The sequence below is a fragment of the Geotrypetes seraphini genome, chromosome 3 (genome assembly GCF_902459505.1).
Source record: "Geotrypetes seraphini chromosome 3, aGeoSer1.1, whole genome shotgun sequence".
Lineage (NCBI taxonomy): Eukaryota > Metazoa > Chordata > Amphibia > Gymnophiona > Dermophiidae > Geotrypetes > Geotrypetes seraphini.
In genome coordinates this window covers 406,277,938-406,305,748 of record NC_047086.1, presented here as the reverse complement: position 1 = coordinate 406,305,748, position 27,811 = coordinate 406,277,938, and the positions used below count along the sequence as shown (strand labels likewise).

General features: G+C 46.0%; 1 protein-coding gene across 1 annotated transcript in view; it reads right to left on the bottom strand.

The window, feature by feature from the left end:
- Nucleotides 1–27,811, bottom strand: part of PARP1 (poly(ADP-ribose) polymerase 1) — a 244,306-nt gene that overhangs the window by 17,657 nt on the left and 198,838 nt on the right. Inside the window, exons 17-20 of the mRNA XM_033939243.1 lie at nt 25,803–25,931; nt 24,874–24,972; nt 24,403–24,555; nt 13,541–13,668 (exon numbers count right to left, since the gene is read on the bottom strand). Of these exons, the coding sequence (XP_033795134.1) occupies nt 13,541–13,668; nt 24,403–24,555; nt 24,874–24,972; nt 25,803–25,931 (509 nt within the window). The remainder of the gene's footprint in view (nt 1–13,540; nt 13,669–24,402; nt 24,556–24,873; nt 24,973–25,802; nt 25,932–27,811) is intronic.

Sequence of the window (27,811 nt, the reverse complement as noted above, 5' to 3'; positions counted from 1 at the left end):
TATTGAGCGGACCATATATTTTCGCATCTGGAGAAGACCAGAGATGTGTTGTTGGAATAGCGGGACCTTGCGCTCAGGAAGGTACTTCTGGAGGGCAGACAGTTGTTGGACCAAATGTTTCAGATAGAAAGAAAAATGGAAGGAATAGTTGTTTGCCCTGTTGGCAAGCATGGCATTCTGGTAAAGCCTCTTGCCAAACTTGTCCATGGTTTTACCTTCTCTGCCAGGAGGGGTAGAGGCATAGACACTGGAGCCCTGAGTCTTTTTTAAGGTGGATTCCACCAGAAGGGACTCATGGGGCAATTGAGATTTGTCGAATCCAGGAATAGGAATGACACGGTAAAGGTTGTCCAGTTTACGGGGGGCTCCCGGTACCGTGAGGGGATTTTCCAAGTTTTTGTAGAACGTTTCCCGTAGGATGTCATGCACGGGAAGCTTGAGGAACTCCTTAGGAGGTTGCTCAAAGTCTAAAGCCTCTAGAAAGGCTTGAGACTTTTTTGAGTCAGATTCTAGAAGAAGGGACAGGGCAGCAGACATTTCTCTTAAAAATTTAGAAAAGGAGGACTGCTCTGGTTTAGAGGTGGCATCGGGAGCCGATGGTTCCTCATCAGATGAGGAGGGATCCTCCTCGGTACCGAGAGGAGTTTCCTCCCATAAGTCAGGGTCCCTGACCTCTGGTGCATGTCGAGACACCGGGGTGGAGGGCGCGGTATGGCGAGTCTTGGACAAAGACTTTCCAGAGCGCACCGAAACGGTACCAGGGGAGGACGACCGGCGTCTATCTCGATCCCGAGAAGAGTGCCGTACCGCCTGGTGCCGAGGAGGATCCACTGTGGCCTGAGAATGAACCACTGGATCGCCATGAAGTTGTTGGGCCGAGAGGATCGGCATGGAGGTGTTCACCGGTACCGAAGGGGTGGACACCGGGGGCTCGGTACGGGGCTCGGGCCGGTCTGGTACCGGAAGGAGCGGTGCCAGGATAGTGGGCAACAGTTGTTCAAGTTGTTTCTTCAACTGCTCCTGGAGTTGAGCCTTTAAGATGGCCGAGATACGGTCATCTAGGGGTGGCATCGGAACCGCTTTCTTTTTCTTCGGTTCCTTAGATGCCGCTCCACGCCCCGGCGATGAGGAGGCCGATGACGAGGCACTCACCGAGATCGGGGCGGAGCGTTTGCGGGACCGGTGTGATGCCGGTAAGGACGGTGTCGCCACCGTAGCTGGAGGGCGCTCGAGGGAAGAGGAAGGCTTCTTAGCCGGCTTACCTGGCGCCAGCGACGCCGATGTGGGGTCGGTCGGTGTCGAGGTCGACGGTGCCGATTTTTGAGGTACCGCCGTTGAAGGTGAGGAGTCCATCGCCGACTCGGTGCCGAAGAGAAGAGTTTGTTGAATTCTTCGGTTTTTAAGGGTTCTCTTTTGAAGAGTGGCACAGCGGGTGCAGGAGTCCGCCCGATGCTCCGGACCCAGACACTGCAAACACCAATTGTGTGGGTCAGTTATGGAGATCGGGCGTGCACACCGCTGGCACTTCTTAAAACCGACCTGCGGGGGCATGAAGGGAAAGATAGCCTCCGCAAAATCGAAGCCCGAGGCCTGTATACTGGCAACAGGCCCCGCCGGGGCAAAACGAAAGAAAAAAGGGAAAAAGCAAAGTTTTTTTTTTTTTTTTTTTTGCAAATCAAAGAAAAAATAAACCCGAAGGTAAAGAGAGAAAAAATAAGGAAAAAAGCGCGAGCGGGAAGGCAAAAAAGTGGTTTCAACGGCCGTTGAAAAAACACACGCGTCTTCTTCGCTCCGCGGAAACGAAGAAACTGGGGACCACGCACTCCTCCGTCGGGCGGGAAGGCACTCGCGCACGCGCGGTGCGGCCAACTAGAAACTTCTAGTTAAAAAGGTCCGTACCGAGGGCTCCGTCGGTGACGTCACCCATGTGTTAAGAATATGCTGCCTGCTTGTCCTGGGATAAACTCATTTCCCTGTCCCATCCCCGCGAGTTCTTTTCCTGTACCTACCCCATTCCAGCAAGCTCTGTCCTCATCTGCAGAAGCCCCAGAAACTTTAAAATCATAAGTGTTCGAGGCTTGTGTGGTTAAGGCAGAGCTTATAGGAATGGGACAGGGACAGCGACAAAACTCATGGGAACGGGACAGAGAAATTGAGTTCCTGCGGGGATGGGGACAAATTTGTCCCCATGTCATTCTCTACTCCACGCCTCAAAAAGACATTAAACACGCACATAAGCCCAAGAGGTGGAAAGTCTCAGAAAACCCAAGAGGGTTATCTGAATAACCTTTCTTACTTAGGCTTTCCCTTTCAAGAGCCAAGTCATAAGACAAAAGGGACCTGGAAGGATGGGAAGGGGGAAACACGTGGCAGATACTTTAATGCGGGGACAAGGCCATTCACCAATCTTTTTTTCGCCCCATTCCTGCAGGTAACAGTCATCGTGTCATTCTCTAACCCAGATCGAACATTGGAATGTGACCCTAAGTCAGAAGATCAGGCGAGAGGGGCAGCGGGAGAGGATCTGCCATGAGCAAATGAATCAGATTTGCGTACAATGGGTGCCTGGGCCAGTACGGAGCCACGAGAACCACGTGGCCTGCATGCTGGGCAATCCGAAGAACTCTGCCCGCCAAGGCAGAAATACGTACAGCAAGCCATTCATCGGCTAAGCCTGCACCAGAGCTTCCAGCCCCTTGGCTTGGAAATCCCTGTGCCGACTGAAGAAACTCTGCACTTTGGCATTGACACTCATTGCCATGAGGTCCATGATCAGCCGGCCTCATGCCTGAACAATCAATTCGAAAGCTGACGAAGTCTGCCTGTACATTATCCATTCCGGTTAAATAGGAAGCCGAGATATCCAGAAGATGAGGCTTTGCCTAACTCATAAGAAGAGAGGCCTTCTGCACCACCAGATGACTCTTGGTGTCCCCTTGCCGATTGACATAAGCCACCGCTGTGGCATTGTCTGAGAAAACTCAAACTGACTTGCCCTCCAGCAAGGACTGGAATTCCACCAATGCTAGCCGAATGGCTTTGATCGACCAGGATGCCTCCACCAGCGACCAGCTTCCCTGAGCCGAGCGACCGAGACATTGAGCCTCCCAACTGAAGAGAGACTGGCATCCATGAGAAGCACTGTCCACTGGGGCTGATTGAGACTTACTCCCTGAACCAGATTGCAAGACAGTAGCCACCAGCGTAGGTTGTGACGAACTAACCCCCAACGAGGAACAGGAGAGTCCAGATCGTGAAACTGGGGTGACCATCTCTGAAGAAGCACATACTGAAGAGGACGCATGTGAGCTCGAGCCCACCTGATCAGTTCCAGAAAAGCTTGCACTAGAGGGCATCAACAATCCATCAGGGAGCAAATCTATGCTTTCAATTTGCACACCAGCAGCCTGAGCAGCGTCTGCCAAAAAGCCCTCTTCTTCCAAGTTGCCTGACAAGGAGAGAAGAGAAACAATCTGATAAAGGATGGGAAAATTCTAGAACAAAGCCGTCCCGAATCACTTCTAGGACCCACTGATCTGTCGTGATGTTGGTCATCCCCGGTAAAACACCCAAAACCTGGCTCCGAATGACACTGCAGGAAGGACTGGCAGTAAGTCATTGGGTTGAGTAGGCTCCCTGAAAGGACTACATGTGCTAAAAGAAGCAACCTCTGGAAGGAAAAGGGGCCACTCCCCAGCCAGAACGGTACCTACGAAAATCACACAAACGCCCACGGGTGGTACCACCCTGTGAAGCCTGGCGTAGTCGATCCTCCAGCAGCTGAGGCACCTTAGAAACACTCAAGGCCTGAATCAGCTTATCCAACTCCTTCCCCAAGAGAAAGGGGCCATGAAAGTGAAATTTACTGAACTTAAGACTTTGATGCCACATCCGCTGAACAACCCCAAAGTCACAGGGTACGGCAGGTCATTACTCCGAAGGCCATGGACTTAGCTGAGGCCCACAACAGATCATACATGGCATCAGAAAGATAAGAAGCGCCAAGCTCAATCTTGCTCTAAGCGCCTGATCCACTAAAGGACCTGTCAACTGACTCAAGGTCCTGGACCCACTTAAACCACTGGAAACAACCCCGGGCTACAAAACCACCACAAATTGCTGTCTGGACAGCCAGGGCAGCCACATCAAAACTCTGGATCAAAAAGAAGAGCATTCATCTTACGGTCCTGATGGTCTCTCAGGGCCGAACTGCCCTCAACTGGCACCGTATGTCTTCGAGCAACAGCAGAGACCACTGCATCAACCACAAGAGACTTAAAGTATCTCTATCCCCATCAGGAATGGGGTAGAGCCTGGCCATGAACTGGACCAAGCGAAAAGGCACATCCAGAATCTTCCAATGAGCATACACCACATTCCGAATATCCTGATGCATAGGAAAAGAGCAAGATGTTGACCGGATCCCTTGCAGCAGAGGGATCAAGGTGGGGTCTTTAGATTCCTCCTCAAAGCGTAAAACCAAAGACACCTGAAGAATAAGCTCTTGCAGTTCTTCCTGGTGAAAAATGCGTACAACCTATGCATCCTCGCCAACCAGTGCTTCCAAAAATCCTCCATCCACATCATCATAGACCTTTTTACACCTATGGACCGGCGGAAATCAAATAATTATTTCGTGGACTGGCAAACTACTAAGACTGAAATTTTTTTTAAAAACCCATCGCTGCTCCGTCCCGAGCTCGGTCCCGCAAACCATCTGATCCCATCCGCACAAGCCTCAAATAGTTATGATTTTATATTGAACATATTTTATTAAAGTATAAAAAGAAACAAAATTCTGTACAATTGTCATTTTATAAATACAAATAATACAGGGCAAAGATCAACAAAACCCCCGTCTCCACTCCCCTTCACATATATCCCCTCTACTATCAAGAAAACTGAATAAGCCAAATTATTACAGAATGTTACACAAATATCATGCTAACAGAATACCGCAGCCACACATGGCAGGAATGGTGTTAGGGGGAGTGCAACTAGGGCAACTGCCCCCTGATCAGAGACAGCCCTAAGCCAGCTGGAAGCTAAAGAAGCACTGCCTGGGCTTTGCACTCCCCAGATATGTCTAACATCAGCTCTAGCAGGATACATATTTCAAATCTGATATATTCTAATCACAAGATAAAAATAAAATTATTTTTTTCTACCTTTTGTCATCTTTGGTTTCTGCTTTCATCGTCTTTTCACTCTCTTCCATCCAGCATCTGCCCCTGCCATCTACTGTCTGCCCTCTCCTCCTTCCATATGGTATCTGCCTTCTTTCTATGCCCCTCTCCATCCAGCCTGTGCCCTCTCTCCTTTTTACATGATTCATTCTGCTCTCTTCTTTTTTATCTCTCCTACACCAGATCTAGCATCTTTGTCCCTCTCTCCTTATTTCTCATCTAACCCCCCTTCCCAGCATCAATCTCTCTCTACTTTCTCATTCCTCTGTCTCTCCCCTTTCCCTCATCTGATCTCTCCATTCCATCCTGACTCCATCCCCTCCTCTAATCTCTCTGCCAGCTGTTTCCTTCCAATTTTCCTCCTACCCTGTCCAGCAGTACTCCTTCTCCCTTTCCTCCTCCCCTTATCCTACAGTAACTCTCTTCCTTTCCCCTCTCTTGTCCAGGAGTACCCCTTCTCCCTTTCCTCCTCCACTTATCCAACAGCAACTCTCTTCCCTATCCCTTCTCCCCTGTCAGCAGTACTCCCTTCCCCTCCCTTGTCCAGGAGTACACCTTCTCCCTTTCCTCCTCCCCTGTCAGCAGTACCCGATTCCCCTCCGTTGTCAAGGAGTACCCCTTCTCCCTTCCCTCTCCAGCAAATGTTTCCTCTATGTAGGCTAGTGGCAGCTCTGTGTGCTTTTAACTTCGGCACACAGCTGCCCCTAAGCAGTAGTTTAGCCACGGTTTCATGAGGCAGCCTCAGGGCCTTTGGTAGGCCGGCTCACATCGCATCATCGAAGCAGTCCGACCTAGCAAAGGCCCCGAGGCTGTCTCATGAAACCGCAGCTAAACTACTGCTTGGGGCAGCTGTGTGCCGAAGTTAAAAGCACACAGAGCTGCCACTGCTGGTCTGGGGGTGCGGAGACAAAGGCAGGAACAGGAGGCATACATGCAGGAGTCCTGGCGGTGGAAGGCAGGAGTCCCGGCATAGCGACTGCAACAGGAAGTTGCATGTCAGCTGACGCCGGCACCTTTTGTTGTGGCGGGGACCCAAATCCTTCACGGACTGGTAAGATTGTTTTGCGGACCAGCGGTTGAAGAACACTGCCCTAGAGGATCTTGAAGGTCCACCCCAAGAAACCGTATCAGCCATAAAAAGATCCACATCCCAAGCCACCTGTGGCCGCTTGGATGATGCCAGAGGGGGCTGGACAGAGGCAGCCGGAGCAGGAGACTGAACATGGGCAGCCTTGGAAGGTATAACCCCTCCTCCCCTCCCAGAAGACACCAAGACCCCGGAACAGAAGCAGAACCCCCAGCTGCTTTTAAATAAGCCTTGTACATGACTAACACAAAAGCAGAGCAAAAAACCCCCAGCGATAGTACTGAATACACAGCAGAAGACACATTTAAGTCGCGCTTCCCGCCAAAACCAAGGGAAGGCCCACTGATAAACTGTCTCCTGAAAGAAGAAGCGGCAATGAGGCCTGACTAGACCCTGCCACTAAAGCAGGACCACCTACAGCCACTGCTGCAGTGTAAGGGAATCCCCAACACCTCCCCCTCCTGGTGGTCAGCAATGCTGAATCTCCCTGACCGCCGGCAGGGGAGAAACCACTGGCGTGGGAACAGGGGGAGCCTGGGTTTCTCCACCACCACCACCAGCCCGCCGAAAATTGGTGCACGTGCGAATGGGAGCCCTGCATGCAGACACCCGAAGCCCATGCTGGTTTCCCTTCAAGGCAGCCAGAACACTGTGTGCACATGCTAACCGCATCTATCGCTCAGCACCCACAAAACCCCCCCACTGCTTTTTAGAAGTGCTCATAACAAACGTGCCGAAGACCCATGCACAACGACGTATAAAAATGGCAGCCTCAGGCCCTCTTTTATAATAGTTCTTTTATTTCCTATTCCTTTTTTCTTTTTACAGCTCACCAGCTGTCTCAAGAGAGCAGACTCCACTGGCTCTCTAAACTGTAATCTGTGCCTAACAGGTGGCCAGGTGTACAGTTGAAGCTTCTCTAAAGCAAAGACATGAGAGGAGGTGGGAGAAATGCAGGAAGGGACTCAACCCTTCCGAGTGTGGCACCCCTGAGGTCGGCAAGACCTCCAAGAGAGTCCCCAAAGCTCTGTCTGGCAGCAAAAGGGACAAGAAAGATTCATTAAGCAGATCCAAACAAACCTCAGCACAAACCGCACAAGCTTAGTACCCCACCTGCTGGAGATTGAGAACAGACTGATTGTAGATGGGACTGCACAGTCCACTTGTACTGTAGCTAACAGTCAATGTCTCAGTCTATATAACTTGGCAGACGAATGTAAACCCATCCATTCTATGCCAGTCTGGAGGGGAGCTAAAAAAAAAGATATATTTATTAGAAGACATATTATTTTCTACCTAGGCTGTAGATAAAGCCTGCCCTATGTTCCTCTTAGCCCAGACTTCCTATAAAAGAGCTGTGGTGAACCAACAAAGACTGCAGATATTCCCGTGGCTTCTGCTCCCTGTAATCTCTCTCCCCCACACCCAAACTGTGCAGTACTGTTCTACAATCACAAGCTCTCAAGTGTGGTGCTGCCACTGCACAGAATCTCTCAGCTTAGGAAGAAGATAAGGCCAGGTGCATACACACACAGTCCCAATACAAAATAAATAAATAAATAAATAGGAACCTGGTTCAGCTACAAACCCCCAAAGAAACAACAACAATATAAAGTGTGAGGAAGTGGTTAAAGCTACAGCTTCAGCACCCTGAAGTTGAGGATTCAAACCCACACTGCTCCTTGTGATCCTGGGCAAATCACTTAATACCTCCATTGTCCCAGATACATTAGATAGATTGTGAGCCACTGGGACAGACAGGGGAAAATGCTTCAGTACCTGAAAAAATTCATGTAAATTATTCTGAACTCCCCTGGGAGAACAGTATAGAAAAATAAAACAAACATGGAAATAAGTTTGAGGTACAGATTATAATATTAAATCCTGTACAAAATCTGAGTGTCTGCTTGTGGGCAAGGCTATTCTGTTGGCAGTGCACCCCCTCAGGTTACTATGTTTCTCTGAGGAATGAGAATAGTTTAAAGACATCATAACCTCAGATAAAATGTAAAAAAGGGACCCCCCCCCCCCACCCAGAGCATCTCACCTTACTTCTGGCCTCATTCTCATTTGTTGAGTTGAGGCTTGCTCTATGCTTCAGTGACCTGGTACCTCATTTGTTACATTAGGATGTCAGGCCACCTCCCCCATTCACATACAGCAGATTGAAAGATTAGGCTTCTTACCTTGCTAATCTTCCTTCTTGTAAATCTCCTCTGGAGGTTGAACCTCTCCCCCCCTAATGTTTTTCCATTTATGGTTCTCTCCTGCACTCTAAAAAATATTGAATTGTAGTTCTGCCCTTTTTTTACCTAGTGTCTCGGTTGGTCTGTAAGTCTGTTGGTCTTAACTGTTGTTTTAAAATTTTTAAACGTTATATTAAAATATGTTATTTTTTTTCCATGTTGTAACTCGCTTAGTAAAAATTAAATTAAGTGACTCATCAAATTAAAATAAACTTGAACTTGAAACTTGATTTTGCATCCTCTTTAGCCTCGGCTGCAGGGCTAATAAAACTTGTTCCCTTCCCTCTAGGCTATGGGTGTCCAATGTCGGTCCTCGAGGGCCGCAATCCAGTCGGGTTTTCAGGATTTCCCCAATGAATATGCACTGAAAGCAGTGCATGCAAATAGATCTCATGCATATTCATTGGGGAAATCCTGAAAACCCGACTGGATTGCGGCCCTCGAGGACCGACATTGGACACCCCTGCTCTAGGCTATCTGCCTGGTGCTTCCTGTCATGCTCAGTTTGTCGAAAAGCCAGAGATATCTAGTGCAAACAGGAAACAGAAAAAGAGAAGAAGGTGTGGGAACTCCCACTACCAGTCAATTCTGCTCATGAGTACATCAAACACAAGAGACCACAGCCAAAAAAGGCCAACATTTTTTCTAATATATATAAGAAATAGAAATTTTAACATGTACAAATTCCAAAACAGAGAAATCCACCTAATGTAGACACAACCTGAAAATCAGATGGGGCCCCACCCAGGAACCCCGACTACCCTTGAACCCAACCTAAGGGAACAAGTATGGAATTCTTAGTGAGTCTGGTCAAAAACAGTAATCCAGCTTACCAGTAACTGAAGAGGCGATCTGCAAATTGGACAAAACAGATGGGCAGGTGTTCAGCCTCCAGAAGAGATTTACAAGAAGGAAGATTAGCAGAGGTAAGAAACCTAATCTTTCATTCTTGTACAATCCCTCTGGAGGCTGAACTCATGGGACGTATCAAAGCAGTCCCAATTCTAAGGGGGGCCCGATGAGCTCGCCGCCTGAACGGAAGCACCAAAGGCCACATCACCCCTAGCTGCCACATCAAGCCGGTAAAACACAGTAAAGGCATGAATCGAAGCCCACATGGCCGCCCTACAAATCTCAGGCAAAACCGCTAGAGGAAGCCAAGCCTCTGGTAGAGCAGAACCTTCACCCCAAGGGGCGGCTCCTTCCCTGCTGAAACATAGGCAGCAGAAATAGCTACACGTATCCAACGTGAGATGGTAGCATTAGAAACAGGCTGACCCCGGCGCGCAGGGCCAGATTAAACGATTGGCACAGTAGGCACGTGCCTAGGGCCCACAATGGTCAGGAGGGTCCATCAGTGCGGTGCTTTTAGGGCCATTTGGGTCCTCGCAGTCCAGGCATTTCTACCTTTAACTAGCCCATCATGATCTCTCGCTGGATTTGCCGGCAGCTGCTTCGTCATCTGAACTGACCCTCCTATCTCTCCCTCCCATGCGAACCCGCTGAACCTCCCACCGCGAGACAACCAACAAACCTCCATGCAGCGTCGGCAGCCGTAGCACTCTAAACAGGCTGCTTCGGGGCCTTCTTTCTGCCGTGTCACTGATGACATAATCAGTGACGTGGCAGAGAGACTCACCAGCGTGAGAAGGCCCCGAAGCAGCCTGTTTAAAGTGCTACGGCTGCCGACGTTGCAGGGAGGCTTGTTGGTCGTCTCGTGGTGAGAATGTTGGCGGGGTTCGGGTGTCACAAATCAGATGGAAGAAGGACCTGATGCAAGCAGCAATCTCTGCAGCGCAGCCAACCAGCAGAAGGAGTCAGAACAGCAAATTAGGGCAGAATCGGAGCCCAAACACAGCCAAGAAAATAAGCCACAATGCTGATCTCCAAAATGGAAGAAAAGGAGAGTTGCAATCCTTCGGCAACCCACACTTCATTTCAACAGATAGAGGCAGGAAGGCTTCGGCAGAACATCATTAATTTAAGGCCTCCAACTAAACAACCATTCAGCTGAGGTTCTATAATGGTCAACTCAGTAAATCAAGATGTGTTAGTAAATTAATGCCTTATCCAGAATAACAATTAAAAGTAAAACAAAACAAAATAAGTGAGCTTGTTCAAATGCCCAGGGCTGACTGTAGCTGAACCTTCCCTTCCATGTGCCAAGGTCCAGCACCCCCTTCATGCTAAGCCACTTACTTGCGCATCAGGTTCTCCATATTTACAGCATCACAGACAGCACTAAACACTACTTTTCCTCTGTCATATTCTGCCATGCTGATCCAACTTTCTGTGCGTAGGATGCGGCAGAGAAAAGGTTCCCTTAGGCCAGAAAGATAACCTTTAACACTGTCTATGATTTATTTAAATATTTATAGCCTGCATTATCTCATGGTTCTATGCTGTTAACTGTGGAAGACCCAGCAGCTGGGTAAGTAGCTGAGCATGGGGGGGGGGGGGAGGGGGCACATCTTGGTCCTTCTGCCTAGGGCCACTGAATACCAGCTATGCTACTGATTTGCAAAATAGTGCTTCAACATAAAATTGCCTTTTATGCATATATCTGGCATTAATCTGTACATTCATATGCATAATTTTGTGTTATAAGGAACATAAAAACATAAGATGTGCTAGACTGGATTAGACTAGTACATCAAGACCATCATCCTGTCTCCAACAGTAGCCAATCCAGGTCACAGATAGCCAACAATATCCCAGGGAGTACTTGTTTTGTATTACTCATACCCAACTACATAACTAATAATAGTTTTGGGGTATTCCCGAATTAAAGCCAGCTAAGCTAATTGCTTTGACTGCATCTTATGGCAACAAATTCCACAGCTTAATTGTATAGTGAGTGAAAATAATTTCTCCAATTTGTTTTATAAGTATCCCCTAGACAAAGAAAACATTGGAAAGGTGACCCGTGAAGGTGAGGAGGAGGGATATGGGCCAATTAGGGAGAGGGGAGAAGGGAGAAAAAGAGAGAAGAAGGCAGATGATGGAAGTGGGGAGAACTTGTGCCATCAGCATCAGGAACATGTGGGAAAGCAGCAGCAGAGGTGAGGGGTCAGGATAACGTGATTGAATTGGGGTACAGGAAGAGAAGGAAAGAAGGGGGCAGATGATGGAAGTGGGGAGAAGGGAGAGAGAGAAGAGAGCAGATGGATGTCAGTTGAGAGGGAAGAGCAGATGCTGAATGGAAGTGGAGAAAGAGAACACATACTGGATAGAAGGAGGGAATAAAGAAAAAGGGCATATGCTGGATGTGGGGAAGAAGAGCATTAGTGAGACAGTGGAGGGAAGTGGTGGCAATCTGTGGGTAGACACAGTGAAAAGAGGGAAATTGAGGACTGAATGGTAAGAGAGAATTTAATTTAGACAGAAACAGAAAATGGAGAAGAGAGCCAGAGCCATGAGGGAAAGGGAGAAGGAGACAGAAATATCAGATCTGATTGGAGGAAATGAGGAGAGAGGGGGAAGGAAGGAGAGAGAAATGCCAGACTGTGAGGGGAACAGAGGGAAGAAGATGAATGCCAGACCAAGGGGGCGGGGGAGGGCAGGAAGAGAAATGGAAAAATGGAAGGGGGTTGGCAGACAGTTTCTGGAAGGGGCAGACAGTGGATGGAAGGAAGAAAATGACAAGATGAAGAAAGCAGAAACTGAGCAACAAAGGTTATTAGGTGCCATCAACTTGTGTTCGAGTCCTAGTCCAATGTTAGATGAATATTGGAGAAGAACAAAAAATACCAAAAACTCCTATACCTTTGCTTCATTGACTACAGCAAAGGTTTTGACAGTGTGGATTACATTAAACTATGGAGAACTCTAGTGCAATTGGAAATACCCAAACACATAATTCAGCTGATAGAGAGCCCAATTTTGGCATCCCGGATGCTGGAATTGTGTCTCCAGTGGAATCAGAGGAAAACAGGTCCTCTCCGGAAAAGAATAGTGCAGAATCCCTCACGGGCCACGGCGCACATGATACACGGCTACGAATCCATCAGCCATCTGCCGCATTTACGGCATGAATTCATGCCATCCTGTACTGAGGTGGCCATATGTGAAGTTTGAAGCAAAAACGAAGCTTCTAAGTCCAAAAAATATACTTTTGAAAACTTTAAAGAAAATCCAAGATGGCTACCACGGGTGCCGATTTTGCCCTAAAACTGCCCAGGAAAAACACAGGGAACTGCGAAAAATGGCGATTTTACAGGTGAAGGTGACCAAGGCATGCAGGGAAACCACCCAAAACTCTGATTTCAGCACCCCCCAAAATCGCCAAACTCTGTGACTCACAGGCACCATAGAGACATGTGCTGCAATGAAAGTCTATTGCAGCCCACAATACACAGTACAAGCAAGGAGATCAGTACCTCAGGAGCTGATTAAACTGGATTTTTCAGGTCTTTTGACCGCCTCATCTTCTCTGTCACCACAGATCACGACCACCAGGAGCCCCTCAGGGAAATTAGGGAAGACACGCAGTCCGGTTCCGATCCCGGTATACCTCCGTGGAACCGCAGCAGCCTGCGCTCTACCCCTTTGCGGACAAACCAGGGGATAGATGGCTTCCGATCCTGGAGACCCGATCCAATCTGCAGGCTGTTCAGAGGGCTTACTGCAGTTTAAGCTTACAGAGCACCCTCCAGAAGCAGACAAAATTTTAAATGTCTGCGATCTCCCGCCGAAGGATCACTCCCACAGAGTTGATCTGCAGCACTTGGGCAAACCCGCAAAATAAATCAAATAAAGACTAGGAATTGAAAACAAATCATGAGCAGAAGAAACTGATTTCACCCATGCAGCGAGGCTGCAGGAACAAACTGAGCATGACAGGAAGCTATCAGGCAGATAGCCTAGAGGAGAGGGAACAAGTTTTATTACCCCTGCAGCCAAGGCTAAAGAGGACGCAAGAGCCACAAGTTCAGCCCCCAGAGGGATTGTACAAGAACATGTCTTATTGGCACAACACTTCACACAAAACAGTCACCCTGATCAGAAAGCACATCACTTACATGTTTCCAAGGGCCACCTCGCCAAGTAAGAGTAAGCCTATGGGATTTCCAGGGAATGCATGACAATAGTTGGCACTTTTGGAGACCATGTCTGCAAAATAGATGCCTTTGCCAAACATATAGCCAGTCTAGGGAGGGAAGAGAAAAAATAAAAAATGAGTAATTCATAAGCCCTTTGTTTCATGACAACAGCAATTTTAATAGAACTCCTATCAAAATACCTATCCAAGGAATAATAACACAATAAAGTGGGTTTCAGTTAATGAGAACCATGTTAACATATCAAAACTCCAAGGCCAAAGTAATTTCTCTGTGTTTAGGAGAAATGCTGCCCATGGTGAGGGCTGGGGGAGAGACTGGTTCCTGCAATCTTCACTCCTTGGTCACAGCACTGCAATAGTAATACTTGAGATAAATTTAAAGGAGGTTGGTAAAACATGGTAGCCTGCTATGAGCAAAGGGGTAAACTGTCATTGGGCTAAGAGGCCACTAAGAGAAAGAGCAATCCAAGCATCTGATGCAAAGGTCTACTCTAACAAACTTTCTTTTTTTTGTATATCATGTTTATTGAGGTCAACCAAAGTAACAAAGGGCATCTAACAAACTTTCTTTCTATAGGCTCTCTCATTCATTATTTGTTTAATTTATAGCAAGAGAGGATGCTTACAGTTTTTATGCTGATGGACTGGTCTTGTCTAATGAATATTATAGCTGCAGATTTATAGTTCAGCTAAAATCTGTCACATGTAATGTCATGAGCACAAAAGCCCCACCTGAATGGCAGCTCTCAGGGAGTAATAAAGGATAACTGAGAGCAACAGAGGTTGTCAATATCCAACAGGCTGTGTTTCAGAATATCAATAAAGCACAGTTACTTACCTTAACAGGTGTTATCCAGGGACAGCAGGCAGCCTATTCTCACATTTGGGTGACCTCCAAGCTAACCAGAATGGGATGGTGGGAGTATTGGCAGTTTAGGAGAATAAATTTTGTAATACTGTCTGGCCAAAATGGCCCTCCTTTCTAGAGAAAACATCCAGACAATAGTGAGAAGTGAAAGTATGAACCGAGGATCAAGTAGCAGCCTTGCAAATTTCCACAATAGGTGTAGATCTGAGGAAAGCTACTGAAGCTGTCATTGCTCTGACCTTATGGGCTGTGACTCTACTCTGTAGGGGTAATCCAGCCTGGGCATAGCAGGAGATACCAGCAGCCATCCAGTTGGAGATGGTACGCTTAGAGATAGGATGTCCCAACTTATTTGGATCGAAGGAGACAAAAAGTAGAGGAGCAGTTCTGAGTGGTTTGGTGCGTTCCAAATAGAAGGCCAAAGCACTTTTACAGTCCAGAGTATGAAGAGCTGATTCTCCAGGATGAGAATGAGGCTATGGAAAGAACACTGGAAGAACAATGGATTGGTTGAGATGAAATTCCGAAACCACTTTGGGTAGGAATTTAGGATGAGTACGTAGAACCACCTTGTCATGATGGAACACAGTGAAAGGTGGATCAGTACCAGCTCACTGACTCTTCGAGCAGAAGTGAGGGCAATGAGAAACACCACTTTCCAAGTGAGATACTTCAGATTAGCCATAGACATTGGTTCAAATGGAGTCTTCATCAATTGAGCAAGAACAACATTGAGGTCCCAAACCACAGGAGGCAGTTTGAGAGGAGGTTTGACATTGAAAAGTCCTTTCATGAAATCTGGAAACACCGGATGAGCAGAAAGGGGTTGTCCTTCAATAGGCTGATGGAAAGCAGCAATTGCACTAAGATGGACTCGGATCGATGTAGACTTGAGGCCAGAGGTGGATAAGTGCAAAAGGTAGTCTAAAACAGAAGACAAGGAGGAATCGTGAGAAAAACACCCCCTAGAAAATCTAGTCCATTTTTGATGATAGCATTGTCTAGTGGTAGGTTTCCTAGAAGCCTCTAAAATGTCTCTTACAGATTGAGAAAACTGAAGAGGAGTTATGTTGAGAGGTACTAAGCTGTCAGGTGTAGAAACTGCAGGTTGGGATGAAGCAGAGATCCCTGACTCTGCGTAAGTAGAGAAGGAAAAACTGGTAGAAGGTATGGCTCCCTGCTGCTGAGTTGAAGTAGAATGAAGTACCAAGGTTGTTTCGGCCACCGAGGAGCAATCAGAATCATGGTGGCATGGTCGTTCTTTAATTTGACAAGAGTCTTGAGAATGAGAGGGAATGGAAGGAATGCATACAGGAAGAGATTCGTCCATTCCAGAAGAAAAGCACCTTCCTCGAGGCGATGAGGAGAATAGATCCTAGAGCAGAACTGAGGCAGTTTGTGGTTGTGGGGAGCTGCAAATAGATCTATCTGAGGCATTCCCCATTGTGAAAAAATGTGATGAAGAGGCGAGGAATGGAGTGTCCATTCGTGAGGTTGCAGAAGACGACTCAAGTTGTCCGTCAAGCAATTTTTCGCCCCTTGGATGTAGACAGCTTTGAGGAAGGTTTTGTGGTGGATTGCCCAGTCCCAAACCTGTTTGTTGACATAGTACATGGTGACTTGGTTGTCCATCCGAATGAGGACTACCTGATCTTCAAGATGTTGAAAAGCTTTGAGCCTTGAAAATCACTCTTAGTTCCAACAGATTGATGCGACACTGACGATCTATACTGGTCCAGTGGACTTGAGTACGGATACCATTGAGATGAGTGCCCCAAACGTAGGTCGAGGACCTTCTGATGAGGGGGCATTTGAATCAGCAAGCCTGCTGTTTCTTAAGAGGAGGGCGAGTGCAAGGAGCCATTCTTGGAGCAAAACGCCTCTGATAAATAGGAGGAGGACGTGCAGGCTTGGCAGGAGCTGGCTTTGGCTTAGGTCTGACAATAGAAGCAAAGGATTTTTCATGCTCAGACAATTTCTTGGTGGCTGCCTCAATAGATTCATCGAAGAGGTCAATGCCTGCACAAGGAATATTAGTCAAGTGGTCCTGAAGATTAGGATCCATGTCAATGGTACGAAGCCAAGCAAGGCGGCACATTGCTACAGAACAAGCAGCCGCCCTGGCAGACAACTCAAAGGCATCGTAAGAAGACTGAAGTAGATGTAATCTGAGTTGTGATAGAGAAGCTATAACTTCTTGAAATTCAAAGTGCTTTTGAGTATCTTAAATAACGGATAAATTTATGCAAAAGAGCTATGAGGAACTCAAAATAAGTTATAAAATGAAAATTGTAATTAAGGACTTTAGAGGACATCATGGCATTTTGATAGGTGCGATGTCCGAATTTGTCCATAGTTTTCCCTTCCCTTTCAGGAGGAACGGTAGCATAAACCTTGGAAGGATGGGATCTCTTCAAGAATGACTCCACAAGTAGGGATTGGTGAGATAATTGTGAATTCTCAAATCCTTTGCAATGGAGAGTTTTATATCTGGAGTCCAATTTGCCTGGAACAGATGGAATTGCATAAGGAGTCTCCAGGCATCTGCTTAAAGTCTGAGACAAAAGCTTGTGAAGAGGAAGCTTAAGTGACTCTGCCAGAGGTTGAGGAAGATGCATGACTTCGAGATACTCCTTAGAGTATTTGGAACCAGCATCCAATTGAAGGTCCAAGTCGATAGCCATCTGACGAAGAAAAGAGGAGAAAGATAGCTGATCTGCCAATGCCTTGCCTCGAGAAGGACTCAAAGTCGTTGAGGCAGCCTGGGTCGAAGATGAAGCTTCGGCCGGAAAAAAGGCATCAAAAGAATAGGGAGACATGGACGAAGCAATCGAAACTGTTGAGTCCTCGAGGTTTGGAAGTGGAGACCTCGATTGAGGAGTCGGTGGTCTAGTAGAACTGGAAGGTGTAGATCGAGGCTTAGATGAAGAAGGACGCTCTTTGGAAGAAGAGCTATGCCTGGAAGTATGCCTCGATGAAGACCTCGAACGTCGGTGAGAACGGTACTTGGAAGCACATCTCGAAGTTCGAGAAGACTTCGCCCCGGAGATGGATGCAGTCGATGGCACCAAGGAATGGATGGGGCTGGAAGCTGTGGATCGAAGCTCCAGAGGCTTGATGAAGGAACCTCGAAGTACCCCCAAAGACTCTGCTCCTTGTATGGAGTGAGAGGATTCCTGTCGAGGCACTTGCAAAGAATCTGCTCCTTGCTTTACGTGCATAGATGCCAGACCAGACACTTGCAGAGACTCTGCTCCCTGCATAGAGTGTGTCGTCTCAATCTGAGGCACAGGAAGAGGCTCGACCTTGCGGGAGTCTGCAGAATGTCCAGGCTGGATTAGAGTAACAAGCTTCGGTCCCATATTAGTGAGGAACTGAATGAATTGCTGCTCTAACATGGTCTGGAAAGAAGCCGGCAAGGATGGATCCGCATCTGAAACCGGACCACCTGCTTTAGCTGGAGGTTCCACAGAGGCAGTGGAAATGTGCTTCGACTTGGAAGTCTTAGGCACCTTAAGCACCACCGCTGGAACTTTCTGCTGAGCTATCTGACCTGAGGATACAGGGGAAGATACAGCAGACGTCAAGGAAAGAGCCGCTGCAAACGAATAAAGTCTGATGAGGCTCGAGGTCGAAGCAGTGGAGGCAGGAGGACCCTCGGTCAAAGGTGAGATCGAGGTTGGCTTTGGAGTCAAAGAAGTGGTCGAATCCATCCCAAAGAGCTTCTCCGCTGAAAGCAGACGACGTTTAATGGCTCGAGGTTGAGGATTAACACAGCGCTCGCACGACTTCGGGTGATGGTCTGGCCCAAGGCACTTGAGGCACTTACTGTGTGGGTCCGTAAGAGAAATCGCATGCTGACACTGGCAACACTTCTCAAAGCCTGTTGTTGGTCGGGACATAGGAGGAAAAACAGCGGCTGCAAGGTCGAAGCCCCTGGGCTGCAGCCGAATGGAAGAAATAATTTTTTTTTTTTAAACGAGAAATAAACTAAATACAGTGATTCGTGAAGAAAAATAACACAAAGCGCGGTGAGAGAAGGCACAAAGTAAGTTAAACACAGAGAGTCAAAGAGGGACTTCTCGGCTCTGCGGAAAACTGAGAACTGAGGAGATGCGCCCTGTGCTGGGTGGGAAGGCAGTCGCGCATATGCGGTGCGGCTGACTCAAAACTTCTAGTTTCTACAAACAAGTCTGCTTGCGAGGCTTCCGCATTGGGGCTCCGTTGATGACATCACCCATATGTGAGAATAGGCTGCCTGCTTGTCCCGGGATAATGAATATAAACAACTGTGGCAATTTGCACCCTTTTTTTTTTTTGGCTATTCTGAAATCCAGCCGTTGGGGAGTCTCCAGGGACTGGAGTTGACAATGTCTAGTGAGAGAGGTGATGTTTAAACATATGCTGCATTCCACTGGGCTCTATTCTAATCCTGTAATACGTCTGGCCCTTTCCCGAAAATCTACATTGCCAGCAGCAGATTCTAAAATCGAGAAGAATAATAATAATTTTATTTTTATATACCATCAAAGCCATAGTAGTTCAAAGCGGTTTACAATAAGAGGAGCTGGACAATCAGCGATGATAGGCACAATGTAAAGTCATAGAATACATGTAAGCAGGATACAGAGGTAAGAAGAGCTGGAACAATCATCGAGAATAGGCACACTGTAAAGTCATCAATACATGTAAGCAGAGTACAGAAAGGGTTTGAGAGATCTTGGGTTACAAATCAGTTAGAGTATAAAGAGATAGGGCAATAGGAGTTCTTAGGTTACAAATCAGTTGTATAAGTTTGTTTTTACTAGTTTTCTAAAACTTAGATAGGATGAGGATAACGTAATTATGTTACCCAGCCAATTGTTCATTTGGCCTGCTTGGAAAGCAAGTGTTCTATCCAGGTATCTTTTCTATCGGCAGGCCTTTATTGTTGGATGGGTGAACATGTGGACTCTGCGTGTAGGCCTAATAGAACAATCCAAGTTGAAATGAGAGATCAAATACATAGGGGCCAAACTAAGAATGGATTTGAAACAAAGACAGGCAAATTTGAACAGGACTCTTGCCTCCAGGGGCAGCCAATGAAGTTTTTATAATAGGGGGTTATATGGTCCCATTTTTTTATGCCAAAAATCAGTCATACTGCCGAGTTTTGGATAATTCGGAGTCTTTGAATGGTTTTCTTGATGGTTCTTAGTTTCCATAATGTCGAGAAGCCTTTTCTAACCAATAACTCCGTGTGTGCCTCTAGAGTAAGGTAATGGTCCAGAGTCACTCCCAGAATTTTTATGGAATCGACAATAGGAAAGACTTGACCATTCAAGGAAATTGAAGAATCTTTGAGTTTGTCATTCGGGCTTACTATGAAGAATTTGTTTTTTTCTGAGTTGCGTTTCAATTAGAATTTGGCCATCCATTGATCAATTTGCTTTAATATAGATGCCAGATGGTTCTTCGTCTCAGAAGTCAGGTTTGTTAGGGGAAAAACTAAAGAGATATCGTCGGCATAGATGTAAAATTTGACTTTTAAGCTTTGCAATAGATTCCCCAATGAGGCTACGTAGATGTTAAATAGTGTAGGGGATAGGGAAGAACCCTGCGTGACTCCACATGAGTTAACCCAGCTGAGGAATTGTTTGTTGTCACTGTAAACACTGTTGTTACTCAAAAAATCCTGGAACCATGTTAACACATTACCCGAAAGTCCAATTGACTCCAGGCATTCAATTAGGATGACATCATCGACTAAGTCGAAGGCATTACTTAAATCAAATTGCCAGACTAATGCACTTGTACCCTGACAAAATAAGCTATGGAGGGAATCTAGCAGTGAGGCAATAACTGTTTCCTTGCTAAACCCGGAACAAAAACCTGACTGGTTGTCATGCAGTATGCTGAATTTATCCAGATAGGTTACTAAGTCCTGGTTAACCAGACCTTCCATCAGCTTTATAAAAAATGGAATGCTTGCGATGGGTCTGTAGTAGAGAATGACATGGTGGCGGTATACCCACTGGGTAACCCGCCGAAACGGGGAACAAAAAATAGCAGTTGCTGCGGGGATGGGGACAAGGCCATTCACTGCCCCGTGGAGCGGTGAATGGTCTTGTCCCCGCAGTGAGGCATGAAGGATCGCGCGGTCCCCGCAGCCACCACCCACCTGCCCAATCGATCCTAGTGTTTAGCCAGCTCTCTCCCTTCTCCTCACCTTAGTTTGTAGATTTTCTTTTTCGGCGACCCGCACACTATCAAAGAGCCGTGCACCCGCTGCTGCTCAGTTTCGATCTTCTGCTCTGACGCAACCGGAAACAGGAAGTTGCAGCAAAGCAGAAGATTGAACACTGAGCAGCCGCGCATGCGCGGCTCTTTGGGAAAGCGTGCAGGTCGCCGAAAAAGAAAACCTACAAACTAAGGTGAGGAGAAGGGAGAGAGCTGGCTAAACACTAGGATCGATTGGGCAGGCGGGTGGTAGCTGCGGGGACCGTGCGATCGCTCATGTTCCCGCCTCAAACTGGAAGGAGGGAGTGAAAGGGAAAAGGAGTCTGGGCCAAGGGGATGAAGACGGAAAGAAAAACCCACAGCAGGAAAGAAAGGGAAGGACAGGCAGGTGAGCCAGATACTAGAAGCAGGGGGGGGGGGAAAAAAGAGGGGAAAAAGCTAGATGGGTTTGAAAAGAAGAGACACACTAGTATGGAAGAGGAAGATAGGGGAAATCTGGACACAGGAAGGTAACAGAAAGAGGGGAAATTATGTGCATGGGGCATAGGGACAGAGACATAAAGGGGACATGCCATGGGGATGGTATATGGACATGGGGGGGGGCAATGGCAGATACATAGGGGAGATATTAGAAATGGGGAAAATAGGAGCACAGAAGCGAGATGGTTTGTGGGGATGGGACAGGGACCGAGCTCGCAGGCTCCAGTGGCTTGCACAAATTACATTGTAACGTGCCATGAAAATAAGAGGGAGGAAGGTAGATAGATAGGCCACGCGAGAGGAGCTGAAGGGTGGTAGAAAGGAACAGATGATAAAGGAGGGAGGGAAGGGTGGTGGTGGAAAGGAATAGGACAGACATTGAAGGAGGGTGGAGAGGAACAGACCCTGAAGGGAAATGTGGAAGACAGAGTGGGAAGAAGACAGATGCCAGACTATGGGGGAGCGGAGGGAAGAAGATGGGTACTAGATCAATTGGGGGGGGTGAAGGGAGAGGCACAGTAACAGCAAATGGAAGACGCAGAGAGAAGACACACAGTGGATGGAAGGAATTGAATGAGAAGATGTGGAAAGCAAAAACCAGACAACAAAGGTAGAAAAAAATTTATATTTATTTATTTATTTTTTGCTTTAGGATAAAGTAGTATATTAGTTGTGTTGATAAAAATTTATAAACAAAGCCCTGCCAGCTGAACATCTCTTTCTCTAGTTCAGCAGCAGGAACTTTGATTTATAACAAAGGAATAAGCATATTACAGTACTAAGGCTTATATGGATGCAGCGGTGACGGGGCGGTGAATGGGATGGCAATGGTGGTGACGGGGCGGTGAAAGGGATGGCGGTGACGGGACCGGCGGTGACGGGGCGGTGCAGAGGATGGTGGGCCGGGGACGGGGACAGATTTTTTCCCCTTGTCATTCTCTAGTCTGTAGTTCAATGCCAACTTAATAGATTCCTTGGGATTTTTTACGATTGGATTGATCAGAATCTGGCCTAAGGCTCTGGAAAAGTGCCCGACAGTAGTAGAGAAGAAAGCCAATTATGTAATTTGGCTTTGAAGGTAACTGAAGCAACTTTCATAATATTTGGTGGGCAACAGTCTAATTTGCAGTAGGAGTCAACGTATTTTGAATAAATTTTGCAGAATTGTTGCCAGTTAGGAGTAGTAAAATTATTCCCTACCCTAGGTTCATCTATGGGTTGAGCAACTGGGTAGTTCGAATGATTGGTTGTATTGACCAAAAGGATGGATCTCAGATTGATAATTTTGTTGTTGAAAAACTCGGCCAGGGCATTGGCCGATGGTGGGGAGTCTAAGGTAGGGCGGGAAAAGGTATGACGTAGAGAATTTAACTAATTTGACTAATTTAAAAAGATTTCTAGTGTTGGTGTCTGGAGAACCAATTTTTTGTGCGTAAAAATTAGTGTATTTTACTGATATTAGTTTTTTATATTCTTTTAATTTTAGTCTCCAATTTGCTCTCCCTGAAAAAGATTTCTTTGTTATCAATCTGGAATCTTAAGAGGTTGGAATCTGTGTTAGTTCCTTGCAAATCTGTATGAGTAAATGCACATGGAAAGACATAAGGGGTCAGAATCCTGGCAAATCCTATATATCAAATGCAGGATTGAGCAGTCGAGAGAGACAGGCCTGTGCAACAAAAGACATCGCCGCAGCAGCTTTGATACCTAAAGTAACTGCATTAAAATGTTTTCCGAGGACCATATCCTTCAACACCACAACCCCCTCACTTGGAAGAGAGGTGCACTTGGTCAAGAATCCACCCTGGGCTGACCCAAAAGATGCTGACACTCCTATGCCAGAGGATCCAAGCATGACATAGCTCTAGCACTTTTCTATGTTGGTATAATTGAGTAAAATTGCATTCAGTTGTCACTGGAACATGAGAAAAACCTCACTTATCTTATAGGACTCTATCACACCACCTCCTACAAGATAAGCGAGGTTTTTCTCATGTTCCAGTGACAACTGAATGCAATTTTACTCAATTATACCAACATAGAAAAATTAAAAAAAATTTCGTATTATATTTCAAGAAGTCAAAGACATATGAGTATCTATATCACCTTGGAGAGTGACCTTTTATATTATAAATGCTATGACTGGTTGGTAAACTCTTGTCCCAAGAGGGGGTAACCTCCCCCTCTTCAGAGTTCATTTTTCTGAGCGTATTTTCAAAATTGGTTCATTCTCTGAAGGGTTATTTATTTAATTTAGTCAATTTCTCTTATTTTGTTTCTTCCGTCAAGGTGAGCACGCGCCGACCATCTACAGACATACTCAAGGATCACTCTCCAGTGATCCGTGTGGTCGGTGGGGGTCGTGCCTCCAATCGCCCTAATTTGTATCGCCTCCATTTGTGAATCAGTTGGCCTGCCTCGGATCGGCCAAGTTAGTGAATCTAGGCCTATAACTGCAACTTCACTCCCAGAAAGAGAATAGCAACAAACAGAAAGAAATACTGTTGGATACTGATTAGATTAAGAACCTTCAAAAGCGTCCCCACAGCTTGCCAGACGAACCAAACGCCGCTGTTCTTTTAATCTCCCCTGTCAACCCAGACAAAAAGACACTGCAGAAAAAAAAACATAGGGCTCCTTTTACAAAGGTGTGTTTAGCCACTACTGCCTCCTTTTAAGCAGGCGATAGTTTTTTGGCTAGCATGCGCTAATCTTGTACATGCGCTAAAAATGCTAGCGCACCTTCGTAAAAGGAGCCCATACTCCGCGAAAAAACTCCAAATAAAAAATGACAGGGGTGGGTCTGTGCTGGTCTGAAGAGACTAAAAGAAAGAAAATTAGCGGGTAAGAATCTAAGAATTTCATTATACCTGGCCCTAAGGGAGAATAAATCTTTGCAGGAAATTAAGACTAAATATTTCTTCCGTATTGAGCTATCAGAAAATTGTCTAGATGGAGATCTTTGAAAGGAAGCGACCTCAACTTGTGGAATAAGTTACCACGCAGAATTCATGACATTACATGTTATCATATATTTCCAAAGACAGTCAAAGGTCATCTGTTTGCTTAGTATTTAATAAGTAGTCGGGAATATGGGACTGTACATGTGGGCTGTTGTATTTTAATATTTTGGGGTTCTTCCTACTCTTCTATAGTAATTCGCCTTGGGCTTGCTGGTAAAGCGAAATGCAGATGCTCATGTTAGATTAGATTACATTAGACTTGAGGGTCTGTAAAATGTAATATCTGCTTACCACAGGAGCTTCAGGTGGAGCGATGCGCAGACCCTGGGATAGAATACCTGCAAAGTTGGTTGTGCGGGAACCGTGCCAGAGCAGCTTACGATTGTGCAGTTCCTGAAATGGCTTATAGCGCTGCCGTTCTCCTTCACGTTCTATTTTGAATATCTGTTTATGGGGGGGATTAAAAATTAAATACCTTCTGCTCGCCTGAAAAGTAATCCACAAAGCTTAAATATAGAAACATGATAGCAGATAAAAGCCAAATGGCCCATCCAGTCTGCCATCTGCAGCATCAATTAAGAGATCCCACGTGCCTGTTCCACACCAAGTGTAGTCGTTTTTGCCAACTGTTTGGAAAAAGCCTGGTGCACCAGTGTTTCACCTGGCTGTATCCAAATCTGGTACTAGTATTTTGAATTACCCTTTAAGTTAAAACCATGACATTACCAATCTAGGAGGGCAAATTCCATAAAGACAACTCACATCCACAATTTCTAAGTCATAGGTGTTGTGTGTTGCTGCATGCGTATTCTTAACATACTGCTTCAGGATTTTGGCTTCTTCAGAGTCTCTCGCAATGACCTAGAGGAACAAAAGAAAGTGAAATAACATACTTCTTTGGAAAATACCTTCTCTCCTTTGGTTGAGTTTGTGTTCTACAGTAGTCAGCTTCAGTGCCAGGATCAGGCCACTGCTTGGTCCTCACCACTAATAGTCATTCTTAAAGTTCTCCTAAATACTAGAAAACTACATATACAGCAGAGCTCGACAAATCCCAGGTGCCAGATTACCATAACACCTAAAAATTTCACCACTAATAAATTTCCCTCCTTTTGCTTCATAGGCTTGAGCCCTGCAGTGCAGGAAGTTCAGAAAGTCTTCTGGTTTCAAGTTTCATGGAACTTCAAAATCGTAGAACTTCCCAAACTTTCTCACCGTGGGGCTCAAGCCTGTGGAGACCCTGATTGTTGTGCTGAGGTAAGAGAAGCTGTTTCTGAAGCAAGAAACAGGTAAAGGGGGCAGGGTGTTAGAGAAAGAGAGCAAGAAAGACAGATTTGCTGAAGGCTGGGGAAAGAGAGGTTATGAGCAAGAATTTGATAGGTACCCTAGGGTAATAGGGAAAGGCACCTATCCAGAGGGTGCTGTCACATAGCTGACAGCATGCTTTGGGAAGAGATTATTGACTTCTACAGTAAAGGACATCCTTTATTTGGCAACATGTGACTTCTATGGCTCTTATGGGAGATCTGCATCTCCAAATGCCTCTTACTTGGCACTGTTGCTCTAATTCAACATCAAGTTACCTAAAGCAGCCATTTTCACCATCTGCCAATTAAAGAGTTAATCTGAAAATTACTAAAGCTATTTTTCCAACTCAAGCCCTGAATCCAAACAATTCCTCTTCTACTTACCTGAATGTCTGTCTTCAGCTTTTCATAATTGATGTCAATAGGGCTTTTCTCGCCATCCTCTGTGCCACTTTTCAAAAGACTGTAAGCAACTTCAATGTCCAGAAGATTGTCCAGCATCTGCACTTTGGCCTAAAGAGAGGCAAAAATAACCAACTTCTGACAAACTTTCATATCCTTTGGAGTTTGTTTTCAGATCTATAGATTTTAGGTGAGTTTTTTCCAACACTGTACTCTTGACCTCCATTTCATGCTTTATGAATATGACCAGACTAGTAAACTTTTCTTGCAAGTGCATGTGAAACATACATTTTTTTAACAGATACTTTTAGCCCAGGGCTGTCTGAGACCACTATTAGTCATGCTAGGTCAGATCACGGTTGATCATACCCAGCCATCTTCTCTCTCTGTCCAACAGTAGCCTATCAATCATGAGCAGAACACAAAAGTAGATCTATTTCCCATCGTTCAATACCAGGAATTCAGAAGGGCCTTCATATGGACTTTCCTCCAGGAATTTGCTCAACTTTTCACTATCTTGGTTGCCTTAACCACACCCTCCAGCAAATAACTCTACAGTTCAATATACACTGTGTGAAAGGAGTAACTGCTTTTCTGATAATTTGAGTCAAATCAGATCAGTCCAAACATATGGGTTTTGTTTTTGTATCAGCAGATGGAGGTAAAGAATTTCAAAGTGGTGCTGTGCAAACCTGCACTCCAGGATAAATAGCCCTACTTTCCACCCTAGTGGAACCATTTACAGAAGTCTGCAAACTGAATAAGCTACTTTCCTGCATCCCATCGGCTAACAGACAGCACACAAACCAACACCCCCCCCCCCCCCACATAAGCATACCAACAAGTTCCTGAACAAAAGTCAAGCTCCAGATCAGGCAGTGACTTGTCTAGCTCCACTCAAGGAACGGCAGTTACCAAGTAATTATTCTTCCCCCTTGGTCCTAGCCACTGCCCACGATGAATGAGCTCAAAGCCTCCTACGGTGCCAGCAAATATCATGCCACATACACTGACAAAATGGCCTTTTTGAACCAGTATGCTGTCAATGCCTCAAACACTGCCCAGATAGTGAAGTAGAAGCACAATTAAAAGTAAAGAACTAGTATGGCAAAATTGTGTTTATTGGTCTATTGTTAGAACATAACAACATAAGAATAGACTTACTGGGTCAGACCAATGGTCCATCAAGCCCAGTAGCCTGCTCTCATGGTGGCCAATCCAGGTCATTAGTACCTGGCCAAAACCCAAGGCATAGCAATATTCCATGCTACCGATACAGGGCAAGCAGTGGCTTCACCCATGTCTTTCTCAATAACAGACTATGGATTTTCCTCCAGGAACTTGTCCAAACCTTTCTTAAAACCAGCTACACTATCCACTCTGACCACATCCTCTGCCAACATGTTTCCAGAGCTTAACTATTCTCTCAGTGAAAAAAATTTGCTCCTATTGGTTTTAAAAGTATTTCCCTGTAACTTCGAGTGTCCCCTAGTCTTTGTAATTTTTGACGGAGTGAAAAATCGATCCACTTGTACCCGTTCTAATCCAGTCAGGATTCTGTAGACTTCAATCATATCTCCCCCAGCCGTCTCTTTTCCAAGCTTAACAGCCCTAACCATTTTAGTCTTTCCTCATACGAGAGGAGTTCCATCCCCTTTACCATCTTGATCGCTCTTCTTTGAAACTTTCCTAGTGCCACTATATCTTTCTTGAGATAAGGAGACCAGAATTGAACGCAATACTCTAGATGAGGTCACACCATGGAGCGATACAGGGGCATTATAACATTTTTAGTCTTGTTAACCATCCCTTTTTTTTATAATTCCTAGCATCCTATTTGCTTTTTTTGCCACTGCCACACATTGGGCAAAAGATGTCATCGTATTGGCGCTAATCCCCAAGGTGGACCCTAACATCCGATAACTGTGATTCAGATTATTCTTCCCAATGTGCATCACTTTGCATTTGTCCACATTAAATTTCATCCGCCA